Raw genomic sequence first — 23,269 nt, forward strand, 5'->3', positions numbered from 1 at the left:
TCTACGGACATCGATCTGCTGGAAACTAGCCATATGTAGCTTCGCTGTAAAAGATGGCTGTACGGTCGTCAGCCAGGTGTCGAAACAATGCCCTCATTAAGTTTGTGTAGGATTCCATCAACGAGCTCCTCCAGAGTCGCTGGTATACGTGCACTAGATATGTGACTGTGGCACCAGAGCCCGCTGCACAGCTGCCGGGATAATCCCATAGAACCTGATGATTATCTGGGAAGCCGCAGCACGTCAAGCAGGTGGGAAACAAGTCCTTATTTTGCATGCAATGTGGAATGCGAAGGGACCGGGTTTAGCGACCAGAAGAAATCAAAGCGCAGTAGTTTTAATGCGGAAGATGTCGCCGCTAATACCGCTTCGCACACCCTGCAGAGGGCCCCTCGCAAACAGGCACGGCAGCGTCTTTTACGAAAATAGATTGTCGCGCTAATTGACATCTGCAAAACTAGATCTGCTTAAATCAGGACAAAACAACCCACGTACGAGCGCAGACAGCATTATGTGTTCGTATGGCCGCATGGCCGTATGGCGTATGCTCGTATGGCCGTATATGGCTGTTCGTATGTCATTTCCTTTCGTCTGGTTCCGAAGCATCACGAGTCTGCTGTACTCATTATTTAACCCCAAGGTAGGCACGCTGTCACTTGCCTATTTCAAATTTCGCAGTATAATTCGTGTATATGCGAAGATGTAACACGCTCGTTCAAGCCCTGTGATATATTGCACGGCTGAGTGGCCCACGTTTCTATAAGAGCTAGCATATATCTGATTTAGATGGCATGAAATCGGCCTTCAGATATTCTGCGTATGCCGAGAGGCTGTGCACGTTTAAATTGAGGACGGAAACGGCCCCGTTAGTTGTGGAAAGCTCGTCAACCACGCGCAGCGTCTGATCATGAATTCATGGTCGTGAAAACAGCAAGAACCAACGTTTTCGTTCGATTAGTGGCTGTCTTCGAGTGACCTCACCCACACTAGCAAAATTACGGTGGCGCCCTCTTCCGAGAAAACCAGGGGCAGTGGCACGCAGTGCGCTTTCTGGCCCCAGAGGCGAAGTAGTACAGCAGGCGACAAGGTAAGCCAGTCCATCTCATTCATTACGTGTGCTCGTTGTGGTAGCAGATCCCCAGGCTTAAGTGATGTGAAACGAGTCGTTTGTACTGCAGCTAAGCGATAAGCATACAGCAAGAAACGTTCGCTGAACAGTGAATGCTTGTTCACGACGCACGCTAGCTGCGGACTACGTATGTGCGGTGTTCGTTGCTGCAAGCGAAAAAAAGTTGTAACAATTGCTCCAGATGTGCTTTCATGCCAACACATTTTACCCACCATGACGAGAATTGGTTGCGAGTATGTTCTCTCCTCGGGACTTGAAGCGCAATGGGGTCTGCGACGCGCGCCGCAAGATTGCTGTAACAGACTGAGGCGTACGATTAATTACGATTTTAACAATATTACGCGAATGATGGCCATTCAGCGCCATTTAACGGTAAGGAGTGACGTCAACGGGGATAGTTGCGTGCAAGCGCACAATACAGGCTCGAATGTGGGCGTCGTCTACTGCGTGGTTCACTTCAGAACGACACGCAAGCACTGCTAGAGCGCTGCTCGGTTCTGCTTACAAAACACCGTGTAAAGCCAAACGCGTGAACGAGCAAGTTGTGACATATCTGCAATGAGTTTATATTTGTTTACATTTTGCCTTTATTACTGAAACTGCGCACGCGCCAGAGAAGAAAGAAGAGAGCGACAGAGAGAAAGGCAAAGGAAAGACAGGGAGGTTAACCAGAGATTATCTCTGCTTGGCTATCCTGTACTGGGGTGAGGCAAGGGGATGCGACAGGTGAGAGAGAGAAGGATAAGAAATTAAAATAAGGAGAGAAACATGCACACACACACACACACGCACGTACACACGAACTGTTTCTGTGGCCACTGTCACACAGTCAGCAAAGACGTTCCTAGTGTTACGCAGTGCCACCGTACAATCCTACGTCACACAGTTTACAGTCACAATTTATCAGAAAGTCCCGCGTCTTTGAAGTACCGCAGCAGCGCCTTCATAGCGGATCTCGCTGATGCTTGCGTAGGCCAGTTTCCAAGGATCCTGTTTTCTGTCATTGGGTGCTTGTCCAGGTTGTCTAGGGTGGCTGAGAGGACTGCTCTTTGCGGGTTGAAACGAGAGTACTGACAAAGAAGGGGCTCGATTGTTTCATTGCACCCGCAGAAGTCACAAAGTGGGCTGTTGGCCATTCCGATAAGAAAAGCGTACGCATTTGAAAATGCTACAACAAGCCATAGATGGACAAGAAGGGTGCAGTCACGTCGTGGAAGCTCGGGCGGAATACGGAGCTGTAAATTAAGGTCCAGGGTATTAAGGCGTGCATTTGTGAACTCGGATGAATTCCATGGAGCTAATGTCAGGTCACGCGCAAGTGCGGAAAGTTTTTTCGCTGCGTTGGCTCTCGAAAGAGGAATGGCAACGCCGTTGACGCCGTCATGGGCAGATCGGGCAGCCGCATCCGCTCGATCGTTGCCATGTAAGAAGAAAGGAGTTTATTCAACAGGCTGGGCCTCACGGGTAACCAAATATAAGGGCGTAGCCGACAACGCTGGGAACTGAAGAGCGTGTTGCACTCGTATTACGAGGCAGCTTTAGTTGGGCGTCTGTAACCATCCACGTGCGCAGCGCGTGAGGTTGTTCGCGCGTAGCAAAGCGCGCGCGCGCTCGATACGGCAATAGTTGGCCAGACGCGAAAGTTGAGAAGTGGATTGGCGACTTGCATGAGTAGGAATTACCCGCCGTGGTTGCTCAGTGGCTATGGTGTTGGGCTGCTGAGCACGAGGTCGCGGGATCGAATCCCGGCCACGGCGGCCGCATTTCGATGGGGGCGAAATGCGAAAACACCCGTGTGCTTAGATTTAGGTGCACGTTAAAGAACCCCAGGTGGTCAAAATTTCCGGAGCCCTCCACTACGGCGTGCCTCATAATCAGAAAGTGGTTTTGGCACGTAAAACCCCAAATATTATTATTATTATTGAGTAGGAATCAGTAGTGTGCCACTGAGCGCCGCGATATGCCACCTTCTGAAACTGTGTAGCCAATATCAGCCGCCACGAAGTCAAACCGCAAGCGGGAGTCATATCTTCGGCAAGAGCGATATCGGAAAACGCGCTCTCGCGGAAACGCGAGAACAAGCGAAGAACGTGCCGCAAAACCCGCTGAGTCTGCAGCGGATGCTACGCAGCTTTTGAAAAGCTGCGCGCGCACGCAAGATACCGTGCGTGCTCCTGCGTACTGCGCATGCTGTTAGGAACGGCCTGCAGAGGTGCCGACATGCAAAGTTTCCCAGCCAGCTGCAGCAGCGGGGTTGGCGTTTTTTAGGAACCGACCATCACTCTCCAACCGAACGGCGCCACTAGGTCTACTGTGGAGACTTGCTTCGAAAGGACGACAAGGCGTCGCTCCGCAGCCTCTTGGCTTCACGATGTCTGCTGCGGCGACTGTCTGTGTGAGGAGGACCATACGCCGAGTCAGCAACTCTTCGTCGCCGGAATTCCGGGACGAGCTCGACGAACCAGGCGTTGTTACTGAACTCGCTACCACCGACCTGGTCTCTCGGGAGCGGGGTAGTTCCCGAAGGAATGTATTTGGCGGCACCGTCCCACGCGCATTTCAAGACGCAAGACCCAGTTCTGCGAAGACCGTCTCACCTCGGTGGGGGTAGTGAAACCTGTGCGGAAGTGTGTGTAAGCCCTCCCGCTCATGGGCGGCTCGGCTACGATGACTCTGGTCGAACGTTTTTCCCTCACCTATGGATCTAGGGAGGACAGAGTGCATTTAAGGGGCTGTCGCGCGGCTCCTCAGTGTGCTTTTCTCACGCAGTCACGCTAGACTGATGATGTGCAACGTCCTTATGTAGATACTGTAAATAAACCCATATTCTTCGTTCTCGATGAGAACAAGTCTCTCACTTCAACAACGTCCTAAGCGTGGATGAGTTGGACGACGCCATGGGCCAGCTACCATCTAATTCATGCCCGACTCCGATCCTTTCGATGTACACTGACGCCTCCGCGGGTTTGCTGCGTACGCAGAGTTCCTGCAGACGCCAAACTAAAACTGTCTACTATCGCCAATCTCACCGCTTCTCGGCCTTGTATAAGGCGCTAATCGACGCTCGCGAGATATTGTTAAAGGGAGTGGATAATGGGAGGAGTCCTATGTAAGAAACGTGGGATTTTCATGGCTCGAACATTTTCTCACTCCCGTCTTCTCTGCGTTTGCGAATAAATCAAAGCTCGAGATATTGATAGTTCTATGAGGCGCTGCATGTAGCGAACGATGATTAGAGGACTGACGAGGATGACCATCGCCGATAGTCGTGCGTACGGGCGCCATCTTGTATGCCTGTCTTCGGCCCGCTGTATATATCTTGTAGATATATTGTCAAGCTTCTTTTCTCCAGCATCACATGTACCAATATCACAAACGTCGCCGACAGCCTCGATTAACACCTATTGCCAGATACGAATGGTATAGGGAAATACATTCTCTTCATTTCCTAAGGCACCGTACCATCGAGCTTATTTATTGATCAGATTACTCTGCCTTGCTTTCCGCTTCGGCCATCGCACCAACGCAAATCATATAAGGTAGCTGGAACCCTTAACTTACACCCTTCGGGGTAACGCAGTGGCTTGGGGGTTGCGCGACTGCGCTGTAGTGGGACGGGTTCGAAGCCCGGCCCCGAAGGCCGCGTACAAATGGAGGATGTACGCGAAAACCCTCTGTACACACCCCGCAGACCTCCACTGCAGGGCTGTATATATTGTATATAGTGTTGATCCGTTGATACAGTGTGTTGTTATTGTGTGTTGTTAAGTTTCTGTTTGAGGGAAGAGGTTGGGTCGGGATTTTTTTTTATTCCCAGCTTTTCTTCCCTCCTCTACGGAACTGCACAATGCAGCTGTCACTAGATGCTCTCTCGGCCTCAACGCTACAACTTGGACTATTGTGTAAGTGCCACTAGCTATGCCCACGAAAAGACAACTTGGGTGACTGGCTTAGGAACGTGCAGTAGTGTACGCGGGCCATCAAGAAAGCTGGGCCACTCACGTACAACTGCAGGAACAAATTGCGTCCAATTGCATCCAAATTGCAGGCTTCGCGGCGGCGGCGGTATCTGGCGGCGTGTGTTCTCAGGGAAGCGCGCAAGAGGCATGCCGCGCTGCACTGCACGTTTCATGCATAACCCGTCTTGACCGCCGCATTTGTTTCCGTCGCTGTGGTGATTGAATGTTAAACACATCGCCGTCTGCAGTCATGATGAAGGTAACGGTGTGACGCACACGCGGTGACGCTGATTAAAATTAAATTATGGGGTTTTACGTGCCAAAGGACTCCGGAAATTTCGACCATCGGAGGTTCTTTAACGTGCACCTAAATCTAAGTAGACGGGTGTTTTCGCATTTCGCCCCCATCGAAATGCGGCCGCTGTGGCCGGGATTCGATCCCGCGACTTTGTGCTCAGCAGCCCAACACCACAGCCACTAAGCAACCATGGCGGGTATGACGCAGATGGATATCTCTCTTGCAACCCTTGCTCCAGCCTCCAACTATCATGCTTCCGTCTTCACTGAGCCTGCCACACCGCCTCCTGCTGCTATTGATTCGAACCCAACGATGTTAGGTAACATTATGAAGATGAACGCCGCTGACCTTCTGGCCGAATACATACAAGCGCTTCCGGGCCTGCTCATGTTGAACCAGGACATTTTTGATCTCAATGACCGCTCACTGGGCCAAACGACAGTGGTCAAGCGTCCGATTCACACCGGCGATGCCAAACCTATAGACCGACGGGCACGCCTATCGTGTCTCCTCCACTGAGCTGACAAAATGCTCGCCCGTGATATCATCGAACCTTCAAGTTCATGGACATCTCCTGTCGTGCTCGTTAGAAAGAAAGACAACAGCTGGCGCTTCTGTATCGAGTACCGGAATCTTAACTTAAGTAACAGAAAAAGACGTGTACGCCTTACCTCGGATAGATGACACCCTTGACTATTTCAGTGGTTCCAAGTATTTTTTTTTTTCGATGGACCTTCGTTCAGGGTATTGGCAGATTGCAGCTGATGACATGGATCGTGAAAAGACGGCGGTTATTACACCTGATGGACCCTATCATTCTGAGGTGATGCCATTCGGGCTATGCAATGCTCTCGGCACATTCGAACGAATGAGGGACGCCCTCTTCTCGGCTTAAAGTGGTTGATCTGCTTGTGCTACCTCGATGATGTCATCGTCTTTTCTCCGACTTTTGACACACACCTCGAGCGTCTCTCGACAGTTATTTCAGTGTTCCCCAAGGCGAGAATTCCACTCAATTCGACGAAATGTCACTTCAGCCACCGGCAACTTACCGTGCTCGGGTCCCTCGTCGACTATTCCGATGTTCGGCCCGATCCGGAGAAAGCTCGCGGGGTCAAGGGTTTCCCTGTGCCCACCTGCGGAACGGACGTTCGAAGCTTTGCAGTCCTCTCTCTGCGCCTACTTCCGCAGATTCGCGCGAAATTTCCTGACATCGCACGCACTCTGACGGAACTTCTTAAGAGAGACGCGACTTTTGTCGGTGGTCCCGACCGAGCTAGTGCATTCGCTGAGTTGACAACGCGACTCACGTCGCCACCGATTCTCAGCCACTTTGACGTGTCCGCCCAACGGAGGTTCGCACCGACGCCAGTGGCCATGGTATCAGCGCTGTTTCGGCATAACGACAGCACGGTTGCGACCATGTCATTGCGTACGCTAGCCCTCTTCTGTCACCAGCCGAACGCAATTACTCGATAACCGAACGTGAATGCCTCGCCCTCGCTTGGGCAGTAGGTAAATTTTGCCCCTACCTCTACGGAGGGCCTTCCATGGTTATTACCAATCCCCACGTTCTATGCTGGCTTTCGTCTATGAAAGATCCAGCTGGACGGCTTGGTCGGTGAGCTCTACGGCTCCAAGAGTACTCTTATACAGTGATGTATATGACAGGCCGACTCCACGAGGACGCTGATTGCTTGTCACGTCATCCAGCAGACCCACCAGACCAGCCTGAAATCGACGAGCCAACTTCCGTCCTCGCGCTTACCGCGTTTGGTGACATCGCCGATGAGCAGCGACGTGACCCTTACCTGAGATACATCGTTCTCAGCCGAATTTGGCTCGGTTGTTCGTGTGGTTGGGTCTATTGCAGCTGGTAAATTAACTTGCGCTCACTTAGGAGTGTAGACGCCACCAATGACAGAACTTGCGCTATGAAGCAGAACCATTTTTGATGCAGCGGTCGTGGCAACTAGAACCTGTGCTGATTGCTTCTTGCTTGCTCTGCAGGTTGCTGCCTTTGCTTTCTACCCGCAATTGCGTGTTTTTTCTTGCCGTGACTGCTGCCTCCTAGTGCATGTTTCTTTTTTTTGTGTGTATTCGCTACCTGTGCTGACCATGCCATCCAATGCAGAGATGGCCTGAGTCATTGCCTTCGCCCTAATCTTGACATACACTCTCACTAAGTGATTTAACAGCTAAAATTAAAGAGAAGTTAGCTCAGGAAGGCCTCGGGTAACACCTGTTCCTAAGTGAGAGTGTGCGATTTTTGCGTGACAGTTTTGACTCTGTCCGGGCGAAACAGGATGAATAGACACTAGCTAACAATGAAATGGTTGTGCAAAATGAGGCGCTAACTAGAAGAGTCGCAGAACTTGAGCAGGGCTCGCGGCTAAGTAATATTTAAATCAAGGGCATACCAGCCCCTCCGGGGGATAGGACTGTGCGGCCATTGTGAAGCGGATTGGGCAAGCTATTCACTGTCCTATCACTCCCAGCGAATTCGATACAATTCATCGCGTCTCAACAAAAACAAATGAAAAGAACATTGTCGCGTGGTTTTTTAGCCGGGACTAGAAAACAAAACAAAAAAAAAGACTGTGCGTAAGACCGTCCGAGTCTTTTTTGATGTTGGCTTCTCCGGTAGCTCTCGAAGGCTGGTTTATGTAATCACACGTCTCCCGAGAACAAAAGGTTTTCGCCAGTGCCCTTAAACACACACACACACACACACACAAAAACGCACAAATGACATTTCCTGTGAACAGACAAGTGCCATATCAAGGCTCACAACCTTACGTATATATACTATGTCGAGGAAAGCAAAGATGACAGCATTCGGCATGCCCTCTAAGAACAGTTTACACCCTTTGGCTTGCCCCATTTGCCACACAACGATAATTGTCATCTGCCTTGATGCGTTTCCTTTCTTTAACGCTGCGAGCCCGGAACTTTCCAGTAACGAACGGCACGCGCGTTATCAGAAGGGGCACTCCAAAGGGTGTAAACTGTTCTATGCTGATAACGCGCGTGCCGTTCGTTACTGGAAAGTTCCGGGTTCGCATCGTTAAAGAAAGGAAACGCATCAAGGCAGATGACGATTATTGCTGTGTGGCAGAAGGGGCACTCCAAAGGGTGTAAACTGTTCTTAGAGTGTGGTTTTCTAATAAGACTCATCTTTGTGTTTACTTCGCTTTCATGCATAGTCGCATCAGTTATGGTATCGTATCATGGGGGAATGCGTATTAGTGTCATATTTCGTCCCTTGAGCATTAACAAAATCAGGCTGTTCGGATTATTTTTCACTGTTCTTGCGACGGCGCCGCCACTTACCTGCTTCGCTGCAACAATATCTTGCCTGTTAATAACTCGTTTCGGTTTAGTCTGGTTGTGTTATTGTATAAACAAATAACTCAACTTTCTAGTAATTTCGTCGATTCATATCTTTTAATTAATACTAACTGTACCAGGTTTGCTGCTACCAATAACTTCATCCTAGCCGAGGTTTCTACTAATTACGGTAAATCATCTTCATCTTTCCGTGCGATCACATTATGGAATCATTTACCTATGTCTCTCAAATCCATCGCCCCTTTCCTTTCATTCAAGAATTCATCAAAGGTTTATTAGTTATGTTCTTAATGTTTGTGCTTCTTTATTTTTTTGTACTAGATTTGTGTTCATATATAAGGTATTTGTTACTCAATTTCTTGCTTTCTTGCATTTAGGCTTTTTGTTTTTTATTCTGTCATGCGTAGTGTTATTTCTTATTTTACATATTGGGTTCTACTGTTCGCACTATTGCTAATCCTTGTATTCTTTATATAAAAAGTTAACCGATTGTCCCATTGCAGTCTTGTATTTTGGGACCATCGTATGTGCGTTTTATAGCTGTGATTAACCTGTAATGTATTAATATCATTGATTGATTGATTGATTGATTGATTGATTGATTGATTGATTGACTGATTGATTGATTGATTGATTACCGCTGTCTCACCATTTCTGCCTGTGCGGTCGGGGATAATTTAGCCATGTTATAATAGTAATACGCCGCAAAATCTTAATGCCAAAAAGTTATCGAAGCACTGCGATATATGACTCACATTTAACTGTTTTGTTCCCACGCTAGGAACATCTCGAGCAGGTTCCGCATCCAGTACCATGCGTGCCTTTTCCTGGGTTCTGGTGATCACAGCTGCGGCAATCGGTGAGTACTGTAGAGGCCCGTCGTTTCTAGCACTTACGCCATCGGATGCCATCAAGGCAGTGCCCTCGCTGCTCTACGTGGCCTATAAGGTTAAACGTGTTCCCGCATCAGCGTGACGCCACTTTTTTGAAGTGCTTGAAGCCTTTGCAACGCACGCTTTGCAATACTGTACACAGATTAGAGAGCTTTAGTATAGGGGACGCAAGCGGCTTGCGTACGCAAGAAATAGGGGCGACGGTACTGCGCGTGCGCAGACCGCTACGTCTACTTGCGTCCTAGGGTTGTTGGGGAAGCCTCAAACATCGCTGACCCTAAGAGGTCACGTTACCCACGGGCCTCTCGCGGTGTATGAGAACTTGCGAGAAACGAGACAAGCCGCCCGTCCCGCCACACCGACGGAGAACATGGCTGCGCCGGCGAGGACGTGTGCACGTGTGCATTTCACGGACGACGTGGTAAAGAAGCTGGCCGCTGAGCACACCGGCACGCTGTCGCCGCAACGGCAGCATGTCAAAATTAGCAGGAGACAAATTTTTTTAGTTTGTGGCCGACGAGATCTTTTAGCGACATAGAAGAATAATTGGCTGCCTTCAGCGACTTAGTAATAATAAAATTTGCTTGAAAAATTTCTCTCTAGTTCAAATTCTTTGTTATTCAAAAACTACAAGTCAGCGGCAGTAGCCTGGTATTAATGATGATCATAATTTCCATACTGTGGCACATATCCACAACGGGGGATCGGGCAAGAAGCGGCCGGTGCATGTAAATCAAACAAGAAAAGGATGAAGAAATATACAAACCAGTATAAGATTTGTCAGATTTCGTAGCGCGGGTGCACATGCGCGAGCCAGTTTCCTTTATGCCGAAGGCGCAGGAATAAAATAGGCATATCGATAGCATTTCATTAACTACTTCACGAATGCTTCGCGTAGATTCCAAAATCTGCATTAGATCTGCACAATCTTTTTTTTAACAATTTAAAATGGGTCTCAACGCTGAAAGCTCTGCCGTTTCGCAAGTCCGTTCGATGGCTGAATGTTCGCAACCGTGGCAGTAAGTTAACTTAATAAACCTATATTGCAGTAAAATGTGAGTGAGTGAGCCAAATAACCTTATTCGGTCCAGAGAAGACGCAGAGGAGGCGCCGCGGCCACCCGGCTAGTCCCACGTAGCCGACATTAGGCTAGTCCCACGTAGCCGACATTAGGCTAGTCCCACGTAGCCAAGCCGAGCTTGACGGCCCGACCGCGGGCACTCTGGACGGCCAGGGTTTGGTCGTTGTGTGGTGAAGCAGCAGATGCACAATGAGACACATCGGCTGCAGAAAGGCGCGCACATATATCGGAGCGGCTCGGCTGGTGCACTTGAATTTGAGCGCACCGCTTCCGATTCTCTCATCTTTGGTACAAATTAACGCTCCACGAAGATTTCGGGTGGACGGGGGGGGGGGGATGAAGCGTAGTACCTGCCCTGCTACGACCGGTCTTGAGCATGCCGTCTCATTTCTGGTGCACCAGACTCGTGTTCCAGACCGGCCGTGCACCTATACATAACGATTTTGTCATTGTCGTATTATATCGACATACGACGAATCTCGTGTCGAAGAAATTTGTTCTTCTTTCACAAGCTCCGAAAAAAATACAATATTTGCAGGGATAGTGTGTGGTCCACGTGCGTTAAGTTTCGTGCTATGAAAATCAGCAATCCCGTTTTTTTTTTTCATCATCGTCCTGTATTTGTAAACTTACAATCTGAAGGCAAGCTCTAAATTCCAGCTTGCCTTATCCGTTGTTGCGTAAATAGATTAGTAAATTAAAATCCCCGTACACACTTCCGGTAAACTTGCTGTTTCATTTTCGACCTGTACGCACACTGGACAAATGCGAAACGCTTCGGTAGATGATTCACGCTACGTTCGCTCATTTCACACATTTCCAAACACCTACAGTGTATAAAGTTCACTTGACAGTTTCAGCGACAATTTAAACTACCTTGAAGCTAGATTTAGGGGAAGTTTAGCGACTTACGATCCGAGTTTAGCGACAAACGTAAAAAACATACGGCGACACTATCACTCTTTCATGGTTTCCTCTCCCATAAAAAACAATTATGTGTGAGGATTGGACTTTCCGGTTGTTCTTTTTAATTACCCAGGCATTTATTGGCATTTGCCTTCCTCGAAAGCTCCGGCTTTTTCGACCCCTTGAAAAGCTGCTTTCAACACATTTCTGTATTGGGAAGACAATAGTAAATGAGAAAGCTTCGTTGAGACCAAAGCAGTGAGTTGAATTAATTATACTGGAAATTTGTTAAAATGCACTCACCATATGGATTCGCATCAGAGTGCTGGCAGCGCTCCTTTCTCATTATTCTTCTCTTTTGGGCAAAGCTGTGCGCCGAATTGACGCTAAATACAAGGAAAGCAAAGCAATTTAAATGCTGCATCCAAGAGGCATGGCCACTTAGTCGGTACATTTCAAGGGTACTTGTGTGGTTGCTTGTGTGGATGACGGTTGCTTAAGTGTGGCGAGCCATGATGGATTCCCAAATTTGGCACTAATCGGTTTAAACCAAAATTCTGTAATTGGAATCGGCAGGCTGTTTTCGGCATTTATCGGTAAAAAAAAGAACGAAAACTACAATCCCTAGTTGTGTGTTTGATAACTTGCATCGTGGGAGCCACATGGTTGAATAAACAAGGGAGATTAAAAATAAATATTTCTCAAAGGGACCCGTGTGAGCCCAGCACCGGATTCTCAATATGACGGAGTGTCATAGCGTTCGGGGGGATCTTTTTCATGCGATGTTTTCTTTTTCTTTGCGCGTGTATATATATATATATATATATATATATATATATATATATATAATGTGTGTGTGTGTGTGTGTGTGAGAGAGAGAGAGAGATTTCGCGTTACCTTTGATGTCAGTTTGCGCGTTCTCTTCAAGGACCACTGTGGCATGACAGACATGTCGCGGGACAGCTGGACCCGACACTGCTTCGATGGGCACAGTGGACCCACGATGGTGAGTGTAGCGGTCCGCTCATAACAGGAAGTGAAACGGAACCACATTTGATAGCAAGGCTGTAGCCATCAGTTTATGAACCACAAGATCAGTGAACTCTGTAAGCTTTGCGCTTGTTAAGCACCGTAATTCGAAAAAGAAAATCCCGAACCTTATCAAGGGGTTATTCCCTTAGTGTGGTTATAGATGGCACGCTTACGCTGCATGCGTAGACATATACAGGGGGTCCAAACTATCGTGCACCAAGGTTTAAAGATATGTGAATGCTCCGTAGGTAGACAGAAACAAGGTAACGCTGTTTGCCGTCGCTTGGAGATACTCGGATTGCATTTTGCGTTCAACCTAATTGCATAATTAGTCTTAATTAATTAGCCAACTTCTCAAACATTATAATTCAATGAAGAGTGTCAATAAGAAAATTGTAGAGCGAGAGGGAGAGAGCAAGGAAAGGAAAGGCAGCGAGGTCAACCGGACGAGTGCCTGGTTTGCTACCCTACACTGGGGGTAAGGCGAAGGGGGAATAGGAAGCGGAAAGGAGGGTGAGAGTGAGCAATGAGTGCACGTCGGCTTATGCCCAGGACAGAGTCTCTTAAACCGGTGCACTTCAAATAGTGTACTAAGGCATGAATCGCTTCTTGTGCCACTGACGGGTGTAGCCACGGTCGGAGTATTTTTGACTCGGAGAAGGGCTTCGAGTCCATTCGATTTAAAGTTCAGAAATATGGAAAGTTGGGCTAGTTGGTGACTAATCATCATACCTTGCTGGTGAAGCAGCGCACTGACACGGACACAGTGAAGACACACAAGCAGCGAGTGTCGTCTTGTGTGTCTTCACTATGTCCGTGTGAGTGCGCTGCTTCACCAGCAAGGTATGACCGTTAAAGTTGCCCTAGGAGAGAGAGGCGTTGTACGTCGTAGCGAGAGCAGGTACGCAATAGGTGCTCCATGCTTTTGTCGCACCTACAGGAGTCGCACATCGGGCTCTCGGCCATTCCGATATGATAGGAGTAAGCGTTCGCGACTTGATGCAAACCGCTGGAAGATACCCACTTACGGCTACTAAGTACCCGAGCATCCTTCAATTCTGAAAGGCGTATGTTTTGCACAAAGCGCTTTTTAGCACCCTCAAATTAAAGGCTGCAGTAAGGGTGTTCAGCAATCGAATGCACCCATTTTCAAAATTTTCAGAGAAAGTAAGGGCGCAAAGAGAGTTTTGGCATCCAGTCCACCTGCGAGGGTGCAATTTTCCTTAGACTGTATGCTGGAAAGCGGTGGCTTCGAAAATGGTAAAACTGGTGTGCCTCTATTGTCAGGGAGCGTTTGTTCTGACGTCGTGAAGCAAGCGCCAGGCTGTTTTTTTTTCTTCTGAATTGATTGGGCTCTTGAAGCAATGACTGTTCAGTTTGGGAAGCATCCACAAGCCTCGTCATGCTCGGTTATTGCACTCGATCAGCTTTTCTGTAGGGCCAAGCTAGCCTAGGCAGGCACCCCTAAACTGGCGCTGTAGCCTTCCCGTACTTCTTATGGTACTTAGTCACTGCGGTACATTAACGCACAGTAATAAATATCGGTATTTGCGCAAGCGGTGTTCCAAAAGAAAGTGTTCGGAATGTAGATTGAGCTTCTGTGGAAGGTTAGTCTCAGAAATCGACTGCGCGTCCCTGTGTGAGTGAAAACGCCACACGTCTACAAGTATTTCTCATCACAGACAGATTTAGCTCGTCCGTAAATGTATTAAGGTTTTCGGAATACCGGATTGCATAATCGGGAGGTTTACGGTGGCAACAGCACTGCTGGCGGTATCTTTTGACGCAGAGCTTAAACAGAGGTCTCACAAAGATAATATGACAGTAACCTGAAACATTCTGCTCAACTGCCGATGTAAAGCTGTCGTAGCAACGTAATATTTAAGGTGAAATAGTTTTGTGCATTCTTTTTTTTATGCGATAACTCCCGCGAAAAAATTTTCATGCCCATTTTAGTTGGACAAAGCGTCCCAAGATGTCGCTACCAGCTTTGTTACTGCCATCTGCGCCTCAGCGGTAACCCGGAAATCCCTAAACAGTAACAAATTTATGTCCAAGTTAAAACTAATGTTTACGTATACGCTGACTGCAGAAAAAATAAAGTTGCATTTGTTATTAGTCAAACGCACTAATCAGAACAACGTGCACTGCTGAGCACGTATTGGGCATCTTTAAAGCAGCTTAGACGTCGGAATTGAGAGTAAGACAGCTCGACAGAAACTCCTGCGTGTTCACTACTGCTGTCATTTAAAAATAACTGTAGTCGATTTAACAAAAGCATGAATTTCGCGTTATCTGATCGTGGAAGTTCTACGGGAGTACTGGAGGCCAGTTTCGATGATGCCTCAATCCTGCCGAAGTTTTTCCGATTCTCCGATGTGTTGAATAGTGCCAAATCGGACCATCAGTAATATTACAGCCGAATTATCATATACGCGGCATGGCGCTGCTGAAGGAAGATTCTTGGCGTCAATATAAGCAACGTGCAGAAAGAAATGACATCATGTGTGTGACATTATGCTTGTTAATTTAGTTAAGCATATGTTTGAAAGTTTACATGGCCGATAAAACTGCTATACTTACTTCGCATAGCTGTCTAATAATTTGCTATCGCAATCACTGCTTTGCCTTTAAGGTGAAACTGCGACATTTTTTTATTCAACGGCATTTAGTCAGCGCAATTTTTTCTTCCTTCCGTTTCGTGTTGCGGCCTTGGGCATGTGACGCAATTTTAGGGCATGGTTCGGTGCTCTGGTTCGAGCGGAAGTTCAAGAAAGGGAAATAGTTTGGCCTTCAATGTTCCCGCTAATAATCAACCTTTTACCTCACCTCAGTTGCTCGCAGTGTTTGCAAAGAACACTTAATCAGTCCGAAGTTAGTCAGTGTCATTTTTTTTGTTGCTTTCTTTTTAAAGGCTCTTCGGGAGACTGCAACGCCATGGTGATAGCCCGCAACACTGTGCGTGATAATTTCTCCCGTGATCTCTTTTCAGCACGGAGGAAGATTAACGTTTCAACTTCAAGCGGCTGTCCAGTCATGCTGAGCGTCGAAAGAAATGGAACCTGCGTCCCACTTGACATGACGGCGGAGCTTCAGCGTGCCGGACATTGTAGGCCTTTGCTGCGAATGCCTATAAGACATTTTTCTTCAGTGGCAACTGCCAGACATACACTTCAGTGGGGTATCAGAAAAGTCGGTGTCATAGAGTTTTTGCAAGAATCGCTAGAGGGAACTCTGGCGCTGGTATATCTACGGGACCTGCAAGTATTTCGCTTCATCAAACCCAGAGAATGATGGGCAGAACATAGATTTGCGTAAACTTTCGTCCTCCCGGCTTTAGACGACTCTGCGACTTTGCAGGTTACCTCCAACAAAATGTATTTCATTGTAAGAAATGCGACAATTGGTGATGAGTACGGGTACGCATTTGCACAGAGCTTTGTATTGCCTCAGTGCGTTTTAGGAAAAGTATGCATTCTTAGAAACATTTACGAAGATAAAGCGTAAGAAAGATAACGCCAGAACAACGAGCTGAAGCCGCAAGCACGAATATTACACACAAATTCATGTACTTTGCTCATCATTCTCATAGAAGCTGTATGACTGCGGCGCCAAATTTCCCTATAGTCATCCATTGTAGAGAAACTCTATGGCTTAAAGCACGGCACCCAAGATCGGGCGGCGCGCGCCGACAGTTCTCGGAGGCCACAGTTGTAACACTAAAGGGGAGTCTGGTTGGTCAAGATTCCTACGCGCACGTGTGTGCGCGCGGTCGATAGCCAGGCGCACGCGTACACTCACGCACGCGCACAGCGAGAAAGACAGACGCTGATTATAAATTTAGAAGCGTTCTTAGCGAAATGGGCAGTGTCCTTGAAGGCAGCGTCCTTGGCCAGGACACTGTCGGGCAGTGTCCTGGCCAGGAAATTTAAGCGGGAAATCGTGCGTCGCATAAAATTGAGCATTACAGTGACAGTTGTGATCGCTTGAAATAACTATCTGACCGAGTAAAATGAATAAGTGCACAAAAAGGAAAAATAAAAAGGAAAAGGAAGTAGATTTGTGCGAGCTTCCAGCATTACAACCCAATTTCCAGCGAAACTGTTTTTCTTGAGTATAGATGCTATAAGAATTTCAGTCGCTTGTAATTAAATCGCGTACTTTAATACGTTGCCCGCATACAATTGCTTCGTTTGAAACTTCAACCGCATGTAATGCTTTCCAACGTTAAGGGAATCTTGCGAAGGCTGTGATTTATGCACACACATTTTACTTCGCCAGTATACATTGAGTGGTGCGAGGAACGGAGGGCGGCAGGAGCGATGCCACAGTCTCGTATGTTAACACTTTAATTACAATTAGATACAATCCTATCCCAAGGTCCGCAGTCTTCATTAGGTCGAGCTAGGTGTGTGCAGAAGCGCACTTGAAGGTCTTGCATATCGTCTATACTTCTAGGTCAGTTACGTCGTCGGTAGGCAAAAAGGCGGTATATGCTTATAACCCAGACAACTACTAGCGCCTTTCGTCGGCGTTTCGCTTTCATTATACCACCAACAACAAAAAAAGGTATGCGTAAAAGTATTGAGAAATAAGATATTGTAGCGCATTGATCCGATCCGCAGAATGAATGAACGTCATCTGTTTGTACGACCGAAAAAAAAAATTGGATGTCTCATATTCTTAGACCACTCGGCTGTGGAGATGTAGTAGTAAATGCACCGATCTGTGTATATATAGGGATGTAATTCTTACTTTTTCTTTGTACGCGCGCACAGCGAACAACCCAGAGGGGCGCATGATGCCCGCTCCGCCGTCGTTGGACGACCTACTGTACCAGGCACTCAAGAGTGGTCGACTGTGCAAGATCATCCCCGCCGAAGCATGCGGCAACGAGACTCGTCGATTCTCGTCGGACCAGTGGCACGATCCGTGGTGGAGTTGGCTCGAGTTCTACGAGGGCAGGGTCTCTTGCGTGGACAGGGGCATCCAGCGAAAGGGTCAGTGCATCTTCGGTTCATGGTCCGGGAGCAATGCCAGCTGCTTCGTGCGTTTCTCCAAGATCCGCACGAGTTACCGCTGGCGCGTGGCGGCCACAAACACGCAGCATGGCGGACCACTGGCCGTCGTCGAAGCGGGAAATGCGTCCGCCACCGTGGAAGACGCGCAGGCAACGCTGTACACAAGCAAGGAGTCTGGTGAGCATTACACCTCTCGTATGAGGACAACCTTCAACGACCCTCAAGAGAAAGAGGAAACAGTCCACACTCGCGAAAACCTTTATGTACTAGTGAACGTAGCGAAGCGAAAGCTACGGAAACAAAGCGCGCACAAGTAAGAGCGCTATGAAAAAATAGTCCCACATTCTCATCCTATTTACAACAGCAACACAAGGCAAACTGTGTTATGGTGTGTTAAGTTTGATATATCTTTCTGCTTTTCTCTTCCGCCTTTGGGTAAATGCGAAACCGCCGTACGTGAGACCTGCGATGATTCAATATCTAGTTTCTTGGTCTTTCCTCCAATTTTTCGTTTTTTTTTTGCACTACCGTGACAGCTTTCTCCTAACTTGATTCTACGAATTGTTTTTCCCATGCTCTAGTCAAAACGTAATCTGGAAAACCTGCGAATTTTAACCTGCCTACTTGTCTAGAAACGCTACTTTATATATGACCAGCACACGTTCTGTGGACCGCGAGACAAAAAAAAAAGGCAATATCATCTTTGTACAACGTTTAGTGCCCAAAGAAAGAGCAGATTAAGATCCCCTTCTGTGAGCGAGGTCGGCATCCTTTCTCCTTGACCCCTGGGTAATACCTGTCTTGACGGCCTATTTTGAACGCTGACTGAATTGCACCACTTGACGAGCACTCTGCCCGGCTTTCTGTGAGGGTATACGTAGCATTAATTTCATAGCGGTCCTCTGCAAACTCCAACGTTGAAGCTACGTGTACTTTCTTTTTTAACGTAGGATCAGCTATGACCGTTTCCGGGCGCCGAAATTTGTGTTCGTTTTAACAAGCCTCGCATGGTTATAAAATTGCACCAACACGTATCTCCCGCTTTCTATTCGCAATAGATGACCGATTCCACATTGTGGCGCTCAACCTAGGCAGTGTCCGGATGAAGAACTTGGTCGTGGAAAACCCCACCGTCGGCTGGCACGGAAAGACGATCGACACAATGGAGCGGCAGTTTAGTGACCTTTTTCGAAGTGCGCTTTCCGACTTGGCTCACGACTTCATCACGAACACCTTTTTCGACCACTTGAAGAAGGCGTTCGTCGATCTGCAGAACTGAGCTTTGCAGGCGTCTCGGCCGGATCACTCGAAGCGTTTCAGCTTTCTATGCTTACATTGTCGGCTTGGACGTCCTTCCTACGGGAAGAATAAACTTTTTACCTCATGATGTATTTTCAATAACTGGATGCTCAAGGTTCCACACATCTTCAGTCACCCGTACTTTGAAAGTAAGATATTGTCGGATCAATATTCTTGTTGGCTAGTTTCTGTTCCGATATATCGTGTGCTCCTCCTAACCTTAGCCGAGCTGTTAAAAAAAGTTAGGAAACGTGTTGCAAGATACCATCATAAAATCTACGGTGTTCGGTCGTCAGAGGTCTGACAAGCGAGCACCGTAGGTGGTAAAATCGTGTCTTATACCGTGACTTTCTAATCTTTTTTTTTTTAGTTGAACACCTTGGCTAACGTTAGCTGGAACACGCTATAGCGTACATGTTAAGTCAGTCTTGGAAATAGTACTAAATAACGCTTGCACATCGCAGTAGAATAGCACATCGCTGTGAGCAGGAGTATTGATAACAATTAGCCTTTATTTTAACCTTACGTTAACCTGTTTTAACCTTATTTTAACCTTATTTTAGTCACTATTTTAACCGATACACAACACAGCAGGTGCATCGTTCAGTTCAGCGATGACACCTGAGGACACCTGACACGTGACCTATGGAACGTGCGGAAATAGGCAGAAAATGGGTGTTCAGTAATATTTTCCAGTGATCATAAGCGTGAAATGTCAAGCTTTCCGCACGCACCACCTTTAATATGGCGCCCATTTTCATCGAACGTGAACTCGGTGTCACACATACTTCTAGGCAACTGGGAACCATTGCGAAAAAGGTCGTATAATGATTTCCAGTAAGTGGCGGTCCCACGCCGTCTGGAGATACATGCCCATATCTGAGCGGACGCTGCCTCTGATGTGCTCCGAATATAATAAATATGCATATAATATATCAAAGCCTAATACATCCTTTTTACAACGAATGGCTTCTCTGCAACTCAGGTGCTTTTATTCTAATGATACGCACTGAAAGGGAAAAGAAAAGCGCACTAAGGGAACCGTGCTTGCATTTTCTTTTTCTGCGAGCTTTTCTGCAAAACTGACTGCACGAGGGCCCAAATATCTTGCGCTTAGCCCCATAGAGGTCCTAATCCAGGTGCGTACGGTTCATAACTGGCGTTTCTTCTCAAGGTTTTAACTCCAGGTAAGTTCAAAAACTAAGAAAAGAGAAATTTATATCAACTTAACGTTTATCTCGTGTAACTTCGATATTTAATTTTCTCTTTACTGAATGATCACAGTGTGACGTACTTTCAGGTAAAATTTCGTTGCAATACATGAAATGGCTTTTTTTTTTTACAATTGTAAAACCGTTGATTTTGTTCGTTACTTGTTCATACTTTGCTTAGTCTGCTGATTCCAAAAACACACTCGAAGTACAACAACAGCAAACGTTGTCCCAGATGCACGTGGTTTTATAAATTATTTTCTGCTGATTTGTTGCGCGGCAGGGCTCAGATGACTAACAGTATATTTTTCTCCTTAACTACGCACAAATCGACCTGTTTCTCACTTTTCGAGCAGAAAAAGGACCCTTTGGGAAGCGTATAATGGTTTCCAGCAAGTACGGACGCGAGCACAAGAAGTAGAAACAGACAGGACAACGCTGATTTGGGAGTTTGGAGTTGACCCTTTGGGAGTCGATTGGTCATTAATGCTGCGAAAGTGTGAAAGTGTTTAATAACCAATCTGTAATTTCCGTCTTTCAGCGTTTAGAACATACTTTATTTTGGGGACGGGAAGGAGGAGCGCGGAAGGTTGCGCCCTCAACGAGATACTTTTGGTATTCCCAAGGCGTTTTTGCGTCTGTCGGAGGTGGCGAAAGCAGACAGTTTACTTCAGGGCCACACGGTCTGCTTCACGTGTTTCCGTCTCACCAACCCCCTGTGGTGTGGTCGCGTCAGAAAATAAACGAAATAAATACTTTTTTTATTGTCCGCCTTTGATCGCCTTCCACGTGATGCCGACTTATAAGAAGCTTTCCTCAAGGATTGACAGCTCACGATGGGCCGTAGTCCGGAAGACGCTGCCAGAATAACAGCTGCAGCTTTTTTAGACATCCGCCACGCTTTTCACAGAGTCGGACATGTGCAAGAACTCAGCAGGCTTCATGACCGAAATGTTGAAGGAGGAAACTTGCGGTGAATTGCAGATTTTCTGTCACATAGCAGCATATTTATGATGATGAGTAACAGGCGCTGTGTACCTATGGATTTAAATCAATGAGTACCTCTTAGGAAGGGTTTTAGGACAAATATTTTTCAATGTAGTAATGTGCAAGCGATCTGATGTGCTAACCTCATCTATTAATATATCAATCTATTCGTATGACATGCGTATGAACGTCGGGTTCCGATTGTTTTGAAGGGCAAGTCCTGCTTCAAGAGAGCAAATGGCATTGCCGCGCGCTTTTTGACGGAGAATGGCATAAATCTCTTTACCAACCAGCTACTAGTGCCCGTAGCAAGGGGTCATAGTTTTCCCGGGAATAACATTGGACCAGTCGTTTTCCTAGAACGTCTTGAAGAACATAAAAACCAGTCCACCCACGCACTACGTCGCATTTCGTGTACCGGATGGGCAGAACTCTATCTTTCCGGAATAAGGATATAATAAGTGTATCACAATTACTCGTAATATAATCGAAGCAGAAGAACAGAATGTCATGCAACATTCAAATTACTAACCAAAATGGCCCCAGAAGATATGCACATCGAAATAGTGAATTGCTAGGCATGTTGTTAGAACAGTTTCATCAAAGGGAAGCGCTAAAGATGTGTGATTGCAATTAATCGTTTTATAGCGAAGCTGTATTTGGCTAGGGTTTCGTGCATTCTTGTTCTCCGTCAATAAAAACTGTCATCAAAGGCTCATAGACCCGTGCGTAAGCAAAAACTGTAATGACTCATAGACCCGTAAGGCAGAGGCTACAAGCAATCGGCAAAATGAAGCAAACAGTGCTAGCGTTCTTTGGAACCATACAACGCATGCAACGTACACAGCAGATGCAAAAAAGTACCGCCCCTTCCAGTCCGTGAAGATGGTCAAACAGCGAAGCTGTGTTAGTATCACCGAGTGTTACACCACACCATGCAAGTCAAACTTCGCAAGCAGTGTACATTGTAAATCTTTTAACGTGATAGCGTTAAGGGTTCCGCGTCGCATAAAATCCGGCGTAGGCGTTCCACGTAGGTGTCTGGCGTCCAGCGTCGAACGTCATTTCGGGCATTTTCTGAGCATCCATACCCAGGCTCTCTATGCGGCGCAAGGAAGTTACTGAACTAATTGTACTTCTCAAGCCAAAGTACGTAGAAAAATTATAAAGTATCACTTAGACACGACCTGCAGACATGATAGCTTCGGATTGTAATTTCAATACCAGAGAAAACAAAATTCTGCTACGCGAAAACTCAAGCAAACCCCTTTTCCAGCGTTTCTACCATTCATAAGCTGGCCAAGGCGTTCGCCATTTGCACGCGCCGGCGCGAGACTATCTCGGAGTCCTCGGAACGGCGCGTCCGTTTCCTTGAAACACTTCCAGATGGCGCTCGCCTCCGCCGCACCGAGGCCCACGCAAGAGGCCGCGTTTCTACCAGAAAGCACGCCTTCGTGCATAGCGTTCGCCAAGAGCGTTTCCCGGTAAACATTACGGTTACATAGGCTGAAATTGCCGGGAAGCGTGAGAAGCGGACAGGTATCTCTGAATGCTATCGCGTTCCACTCTTAAAGGCGAAGCTTAAGCGTCCTCCAAATTTTTGTTTCGCCATTCTTTTCCCTCATTTGCACTTTAGCGTGCTTATCGTGGTGAGCATGCTTTAGGAATGTTTCTTTTTTCGGTTCTCCCAGCGTCTTTTTTTTGTGTGTGTGTGAGAGACAGGCCGTACGACAACGAGCCCGTTGACAAGACAACTTCCGCTGAGGCTCGCAGTAGGCAACTTCTTCCTCAGGAGTTCGCACAGCTCGCTGTCGTAGCTGGGATGGAATGGGCGGAACCACTAATCCAAAGCTCCGTATATTGGGCGCAAAGCCCACCACTGGATATGCAGGCGCTGCAATCAATCATTTTGACGATTGCTTGGATTGGTTTGACGACTGACGTCTTTGTTTTCTTAATGAGATTGCACACACATTCGGCTGCGACGTAGAGAACAACGTCAGTGATGATATGCCTGCAGTCCGCCGTTGTCGTGTGCGTTCGATGTCTCGAGTTTGCTCCGTAGCATGGTTAACATCATCCGCCCGACATTGACACTTGCG

General features: G+C 47.2%; 1 protein-coding gene across 3 annotated transcripts; it reads left to right on the forward strand.

Moving 5' to 3' along the window:
* The first annotated feature begins 113 nt into the window (after positions 1-113).
* On the forward strand, positions 114-19,057 carry LOC135913634 (uncharacterized). 3 transcript variants are annotated; one of them, XM_065446174.1, is made up of 6 exons: positions 175-251; positions 9,519-9,596; positions 12,546-12,623; positions 15,642-15,758; positions 17,428-17,847; positions 18,729-19,057. In XM_065446174.1, the coding sequence occupies exons 1-6, from the start codon at positions 218-220 to the stop codon at positions 18,947-18,949; spliced, it is 948 nt and encodes a 315-aa protein (XP_065302246.1). In that variant the 5' UTR covers positions 175-217; the 3' UTR covers positions 18,950-19,057. The 3 variants fall into 3 exon arrangements, with proteins under 3 accessions (XP_065302262.1, XP_065302246.1, XP_065302252.1); XM_065446180.2 differs by lacking the exon at positions 175-251 and adding an exon at positions 824-1,087; XM_065446190.1 differs by lacking the exon at positions 15,642-15,758 and having other exon boundaries at positions 114-251.
* The last annotated feature ends 4,212 nt before the right edge of the window (positions 19,058-23,269 follow it).

Source organism: Dermacentor albipictus, chromosome 1, assembly GCF_038994185.2.
Source record: "Dermacentor albipictus isolate Rhodes 1998 colony chromosome 1, USDA_Dalb.pri_finalv2, whole genome shotgun sequence".
Taxonomy (NCBI): Eukaryota; Metazoa; Arthropoda; class Arachnida; order Ixodida; family Ixodidae; genus Dermacentor; species Dermacentor albipictus.

What these genes read in the sequence shown, in the direction of transcription:
- LOC135913634 (XM_065446174.1), top strand. Translation starts at nt 218, where the DNA reads ATGATTATCTGGGAAGCCGCAGCACGTCAAGCAG. An exon ending in GGCACAGTGGACCCACGATG is followed by an intron (nt 12,624 to 15,641) that starts GTGAGTGTAGCG and finishes ATCTCTTTTCAG; the next exon opens with CACGGAGGAAGATTAACGTT. An exon ending in GCTTCAGCGTGCCGGACATT is followed by an intron (nt 15,759 to 17,427) that starts GTAGGCCTTTGC and finishes ACGCGCGCACAG; the next exon opens with CGAACAACCCAGAGGGGCGC.